A 7,894-nucleotide genomic window follows, 5' to 3' on the forward strand; every position below is an offset into this window, starting at 1 on the left:
CTGCATTTTGTATATTCGTTTGCATTGTAAAATGTGCTTAAAACAAAGAAATAAAAACAGAGACAAAACAGACGAGGCCGGTTGCAATATTCTATGTAATTACTTTTTTTCTTGGACAGATAGTTTTCGAGGGCTTTTTCTTACAATTCTTATGAGCTTATACGCTGCTGAGCAGAAAATTTTAATTGCAAGGAAGTGAAATTTACTCTTAAGAGCTGGTAATTTGCGCTAATGTTGAGTATGCAACATGTCCATTCACCAAACTTTAATTTTCCTTAGTTGTTTTTCTAACATTTCGCTAATTTATTCGTTAAAATAAATCCACTCTAACCTACTTGATTAATAATTACTATGATGCTTTTTGTGTAATTAATTCCTGAGTATTTAATAAACATGAAGTAAACGTCTTACGAGGATATTTGTCAAGTTTTCGTTTGTATAATAATTGTAATATTAATATATCTAGTTTTTGTCTTAGCTATTATATTATTTGTATTCTATATATATATATATATATATATATATATATATATCGTAATTTAAAGAAAATAAACATCTTTTTTTATTTATCAACGACTGCTTTACGCACAAATTAATTGTGTAATTGAAACCATGAAATCGATGCCTATTCTGTTATCGATTTAAAAATACGTTTATGTAGTTTTGAATTTGTAAAAAGCTTATAAAATGACTAAATTTATCTTTATTATTCCACAATTGATAATTACGAATATCACCTCGGTTAAGAAAGTAATTACTTTGTATTTTTTTTTTAATTACAAATTACTTTGCAAGAATAAATAATAGAAGAAAAAAGCTCTTGAGATTGTTCATTTTAATTATTTTCATTGAACGATAATCCGATATCCTTGAACTTCACTTTGTAGATAAAGAAATGTGTCATTTCCTAAAACATATATACGTATGTATGCATAAATTATAACATAATTACATATCATTTTCTCTCTCTCTCTCTCTCTCTCGCTCGCTCGCACACACACACATACACACACACACACACACACACACACACACACACTCACTCACTTCTATTGTCAATTTTAAGCAAATTCGCCTTTTCTGTTTCATTGTATGCTTAATGTTGGGGCCTCCTCCACTCGTAATAACCAAAGCGTTTCATGAGTCATCGTTGCCTCGAACCGAATATGAATATTCTTTAAATTAGCTTGAGCTTAATTTCGCATTTAAGCGGCTTTTGCATTTCATGAAAAACAAAATTAATCTGACGATTTGCAGCAAATTTTCTTTTAAAATTCCGAAAGATAATGAAAAACCATTTCAGCCCTACAGCCGCTTCTATCATAAATGAAACGAATGTCTCTCTCTCTCTCTCTCTATCTATCTATCTATCTATCTATCTAATATCAGCCATTCCTTTACGTCCTGCTAAACTCCTGCGCTAAACTGTTTTTCAACATTATCTTGTGTCGCGGATAGATTTTCCACTTGCGACGAAAGATGCAAATAATGAGAGCAAAGAAGAAGAACGTGACAAACGGGTGCTTAACGATCGACAGGCGTTCGCGAGAACAATCCTTCGACTACGTAATCAAAACGCTGCTCCTCTTAATGAAATAATTTGAGATTCGAACCAGCCAGGACAATTATAAAGAAACGGCGAAAAATCGTAATGGCCGCGAAATAAGGCAAAGAATATAAAGCGGAAACGTTTCGGCCGTCATTGTTGTGGTGGTAGGTAGAGCAAGTGCCGTTACTCGTCCGGAATTCGCAACGTCGACTTCCGCCTCTTCTCTTCCCCGTTTTCTCTCTTTCCCCGCCCGATTATGTTCCCCCTTTTTTTTCCTTACGTCCCCTCTTTTGCTTTTTTTTTTTCTTTATCTCTCTCTCTCTCTCTCTCTCTCTCTCTTTCTTTTCTATACGTCACGTCTGTTTTGCTCGCGATGCACTGTTGCGTTCGACGTGCGATTACAATTAAATCGCCATGACGCGACGGATGCACCGTGATCCTGCGATAATTGTTATTTCATTGTGAAATTAGGATATGCTTTCGCTTCGATAATTTTCGACGCGTGGATTATTTGCTTCTCCGCAACAAGCTTTTATTAAAGTATTTATTAATGTATAAATTGTAGTGTACGTGTATAAATTGTTATCTATTTATATTGTGACTTTTCGATTCTTCTTTCTAATATATTACAATTTACAATTTACAAAACTGAATTCCCGTATGCAACAGTTGTAGAGGAAAGCAGCGACCGTCGATGCATATTAACAATTATCGGATATATTAGTAAGCGGTCTGAGTATTATTATAACAAAATTATAGCAAATAACATGTATCAGAAGCTTCTGATGGTGTGTGGGGACGCGAGCAGCAGAGGAGCATCATCGTTATGGAGGAAATTAGGGAATAAACCTTTCTTTCTTTTACATTTCAGAGTTTAAAGGAGAATAAAAAACAAAAACAAAAAAAAAACAAAAATACAGCCAGCATGTCGGACCCAGTGAGCCCGTCTCTCAAGAACCTTCCCAAGGTTGCTGTTGACCTGAAGAGCGAGCTCGAAGGTTTTAATTATAGTTGCATGAAGAAGGCCGAGACCGCGGAAAAGAACGTCCTGCCATCGGCTGGAGGTAATGCGAAGCGTCGACTATATTTAACGCCAATTTCATTAATCGATTCGATTGCAATTGACTATTACGCTTTCTTCAAATAATGCGCCATGTGAAAGGATGCAACTCGCCTATATATATATGTTTTTTTTTTTTTTGCTAAAAGTGAACTTTTCAGCTCGAATATCAATAACAAAATTTCAATTAAATTCAATAATAAAAATAAAATAAAAAAAAAAAAAAAAACTAGATTGACGTTCACCCGTATATTAAAAATATTAGATATTTACGTGCTAATTGTTGTGAGCGACATGAGCAATTATATTTTTGAGATATTCAAGAAAAATTGTGCCGGTAATGTCGATGATTTAAGCTTTTTAAGATTTCTGAGCTTTTGATTCGCGGTCACTCTTTAAACATTTTTGGATTATACAATATTCGTTATATTTCAAATTAAATATAATATATTGCTAAATAAAAAGTGAAATATATATACAGCACACATAATTTTTAGAATGTTTGTTGTTACAATCAATCGTTTGTAATGAGTGATAAAATTTTAATTTACACGGTAAAAATGAGTAAAAGTTCGTTAGGCTTATTCTATTAAAAATAAAAGCCTGTACTTTTATTAAGATTTATTAATAACTAAATTGATAAAATATGATGATCGTAGACGTTGCCGCAGAAAGAGCTCAGCAAACATTAATTGCTGGCATTGAACACTTTGACACATCGAGACTGAAGCACACAGAGACGAACGAGAAGAATCCTCTTCCAGACAAAGATGGTACGAATAAATGTTATTTTTATATTAAATGTAAAACTTTCCAAGTATAATAAATTTTATTTATTTTTAGCTATCCAGCAAGAGAAGGGAAAGCAGCAACTTATTTCTGGAATCGAGAACTTTGATCCTGCCAAGCTGAAGCACGCAGAAACGCTCGAAAAAAATCCATTGCCTACCAAAGAAGGTGCAAAAGTTATTAATTTTCAACAATATTTATCTTTTTTTTTTTTTTTTTTTTTTTTTTTTTTTTTTAAATAATCTCATAAAATCTCATTCACATGTAAATGAACATGAATTAACTACAGGCAAATTTTTAGCTTTTACGCCAGTGTTCTATAAAATAAAAAAAAATAATAATAATAAAAAAGAAAAAAAAGAAAAAAAAAATAAGAAAAAAAAGGAAAAAAAAAAATAAGAAAAAGGAAAAAAAAGATTTATAATGGTACGAATGCTTTTAATGCAGCCAATACATTTTCCAAGATGTAATCATCTCTAATTTGAATAATTTGTAAAGAAAAATGAGATAAATTTACAATAGTTATTTTTTATTTTATTATTAGCCACGTATTCTTTCAAATATTTTTGCTTTTCAAACGGATATAATTTTCACTGTCGATACATTGAAAATATATGGATTTGTAGTAAAATAAAAATCTTAGATAGTACATATGTTAACGTTTACCAGCTGTCATTATAATAGATTATTCAAGAATTATGTGGTAAAGCCATTATAAAAGTATCAAAATTGAAATATCACGGTACTTGCTCGGTACCACAGAAGACTATTTTTTTCTTAGTCGTGAAAAAAAAAATGTCAAAATTCAACATGAGATAAGATAATGTTTGTTTGTTTGTTTTTTTTTTTTTTTTTTTTTTTTTTTTTTTTTTTTTTTTTTTTTGTTACATCTATCGTTATAATCGTAAATAATTCTTCATTAAAATCCATGAAGATTCAACGAATATTTTTGTTTTTTGTCCATTAATGTCAATTTTAATTATTGTAAATCATAATAATACTACAAGTAATGTATAAATAATATACGCATATTAATTTTTGTTTTAGCGATTGCCGCAGAAAAGATATCTGCATAAAACGCCATCGGGAAGCAAAAATGAAGAAAAAATTGTGATGCAGTGATCTGCAAATTTTTTCACGCTCTATATAATTAATATTTTCTAATTACCGATATCTTATGGAGAACGACGATGTCAATACAAGAAAAAAAATCTTATTAATGTAATCTCATAGACTATATGTACTCTGTCGCTCGCATATCATGCTTTTTCTTTAAAAAAAAAAAAAAAAAAAAAAAAAAAAAAAAAAAACTCTCTCTCGACTGTCCTAAGAAAAACGCCACATGTTTCGTGTCTTCTTTGTCTGACTGTTCCAAAGGCGTTTCTAATTAATAATATACATAGCATTCATTCGCCCGTCACTAATTTCACGTATTTTATATTTTAACCGAAAAACAAAACGAAAAAATGAGGAAATAGAAGGAAATTGTAACTCCTTTATACATTTTTTTTACTATAAAACTGTAAATCGGAGGTGAGAATTTCGATCTCACCATACTAATTTTTAATGAGTATATGTACGTCGTGAAAAATCCAGCTTCTACATAAAAAAAAATGTTATTTTTCATGGCATCGGCCACATTTGTACTCTTGTATTGATAACCCAAGCTTTAGCATATGACACAATAATTAATTATAAAAGGCCCAGTGGCAGAAATATTTGTGTAAAAATAATATTTTATATATCGGGCTATTGTACTTTTTTAATAATCGTAAACTTTGCATTTTCATAAAATTATGATGAAATAAAAATTTATTTGTACGAATTTTGTCTATAATATATCTTCCTTACCTCTATATCATATAATCATCATAAAAAATTATCTAAAAGTCAATTGGTGAAAGGCGATTAACGGCAAATAATATTCAAGAAATAATAATCAATAAATTAAATAAATTGAATGTGCTTAGTATTTTGCAGTAAGTAAGGCTATTATGAAGAAAAAAAAATTACATTGCTTCAATGAAGAAAATATTGCAAGTACAAATTAGAATTAAAAAAAAAAAAATAAAATAAAATAATAAGCAATTATAATCCGTAGAAAAATTTATAGAAATTATTGAATAATTGCAACCTTTGTTATGTCCTACTAGTGAGAGAGACAAATTTTTAATTAAAAACTCATGATGAATGATTCACAATTCCATAGCTTTCTATGAATTATTTGCATTATTTGCATTATTTAGAGAATCACCATGAATTATTTACGGCTGCTCTCTACTCTTCATTTTATCATCTGCATATCATTCCACATAGTATCATTATTTATTTTTAACTAAAGTATTGATAATATGTTAATTGTTTGTTAAAATTATTCGTGAAAATCGATTAAAGTTTCGAAACGCTAATGCTTTCAATGAGTTTCTATTAAAAAAAACTTTTAAAAGTGCTGTTACTTTTGTATTATTTAATTACCAGAAGAGTTTAGAAGAAATTTAGAGAAACGATGAAGACCGCTACTTAATTAACAATTTGGTAAATTTTTATTGCAAACAGACTGAAAATGTCTAATTTTGTCTTATGAATAATTATTTCCAACTTAAAAAAAAGTAAAAGAAAGAAAAAGAGTAATAAAGGCAATTATTGTTTATAGTAAAGCATAAAATTGTAAATAAATTAACAAATTGCTTTTCATTCGGTATTATTAAGTCATGTGCAATAATTGCTTCTGCCAATTTCACAAAATTATATAATTTAATTTTCAAGAAAACGCTTTATGATCTCAATCATTAAAGAATTCTGCCTTATGCATTGGTATTGTCCAATTTGTCGTAAAAATACTGATTAAATATTTTATCATTATTGCTTTAATATGGAAGCTTTATGAAAATAAAGTTGCGAATAATGTATAATAATATGAGAAATTATTTTTGAAAAATCAAAAATTTTCTTAAATAATTCGATTTCGTATAATAAATTATAAAATAACAATAAAATTAAGCTGAAAATCATTAAAATAAAAATACATCAGAATGCATTTATTTAAATATGATTAAACATTAGTTAGAAAGCCAAAGAGTGCAAATATTTTATTTTATTAATAATTTTATTCTAATAAAATAGCCTATCACGTCTAATCAACATTTTTCTTTTCAATATTCGACTCGATTATTATGAACGAATAAGAAAACTCGTCAAATACCTATGCAAACGCGATTCAATTATTTTGTTATTACATTTCAAATAAGATTCAATAATCGTTCGATTTACAATTTAATCGAAGCATTTTTGTAAAAACAAAAACAAAAAACAAAAACAAAAAACAAAAGACAAAAAACAAAAAACAACACATAACTCAAAAGTGAATTTTTTTAAACTTTTTTTAAATAAATAAGTGTATCTGCAAACAATGCTATATCATTTGCTTAAGGATTTATTTAACAAAATGTAATTCACGATAATTTGCAATTTCGCAAATTTTGTAATTTACAAATTGTAATGAAACGCATTTCTTCGCAGTCAATAAATGAACAAACGATATTTTTACAATGGACTCTGTACCGGTAAAAATATTTAAAATATAGAACGAAATATGATTCGTACTAATTTATTCTCCTACATATCACTCGAAATTTTTAATATTTTTACAAAGTTTTGAATGTATAATTGTAATTACAGATGAGTGCACTTAAATAATTAATACTTTTGTTCATAGTGGAGATCAATTTTTTTTTTTTTTTTTTTTTTTTTTTTTTTTTTTTTTTTATTTCTTCTTATCTGTTTATTATCTGCTTGTGTTAATTTAACGTTGCTATTTAGAATCATTACGAACAAAATTTAGATCCTTTTTTTTTTCGTTTTTCAAAAGTGCATAAAAGAGAAATCTCTGAAAAAGAATTTACACATTTCGATATAAATGCCAAATTTTTTTTTTTTTTTTGATGCTCATTGCAATTTAACATCAATGAAATTATTGATATATTTATATACTAACTACATATTAATTGCAATTACGGGCTTTACAAACATAATTCTTTGAAATTTGTATAATTATGTTTTTTTCCCATAGTGATTTAGCTAATAATCCCACTATATATAATTCGGTATTCCCTTAATCATCATTTATTCTCACTTATTATTAGTCTTAAAAGAAAATCTAAGAAATCAAAGAAGATATTTTGAAGAATTAATTTTTTATATATATATATATATATATATTTTTTTTTTTTTTTTTTTTTTTTTTTTAATACGAGTCTCCGAGCGTAACACGTTAATATGACGAAGAAGAGAAAAATAAATAACAATTCATAGGAAAAGATGTTATTATTTACAATTTTAATTGAAAGTCCATTTGATTATTGTTTGTTGAATTTTCTTTAATCTCTAACTCCTCCTGCTTTATTATTCGTTTTACAAAAAAATTATAAGTGTGACATTGAATCGCCATTCAATAACGTGTAGCTTCTATTTAATATTTTGGTTAAGCGCTTTAAATT

The 7,894-nt window shown here is 27.9% G+C and overlaps 1 protein-coding gene across 1 annotated transcript; it reads left to right on the forward strand.

The window, feature by feature from the left end:
- The first annotated feature begins 2,441 nt into the window (after positions 1-2,441).
- Positions 2,442-4,708, forward strand: cib (thymosin beta cib). The gene is made up of 4 exons (XM_011507416.1): positions 2,442-2,613; positions 3,269-3,382; positions 3,453-3,566; positions 4,446-4,708. The coding sequence occupies exons 1-4, from the start codon at positions 2,475-2,477 to the stop codon at positions 4,472-4,474; spliced, it is 396 nt and encodes a 131-aa protein (XP_011505718.1). The 5' UTR covers positions 2,442-2,474; the 3' UTR covers positions 4,475-4,708.
- The last annotated feature ends 3,186 nt before the right edge of the window (positions 4,709-7,894 follow it).

This window comes from Ceratosolen solmsi, unplaced genomic scaffold, assembly GCF_000503995.2.
Source record: "Ceratosolen solmsi marchali unplaced genomic scaffold, CerSol_1.0 scaffold10, whole genome shotgun sequence".
NCBI classification, from domain to species: Eukaryota; Metazoa; Arthropoda; class Insecta; order Hymenoptera; family Agaonidae; genus Ceratosolen; species Ceratosolen solmsi.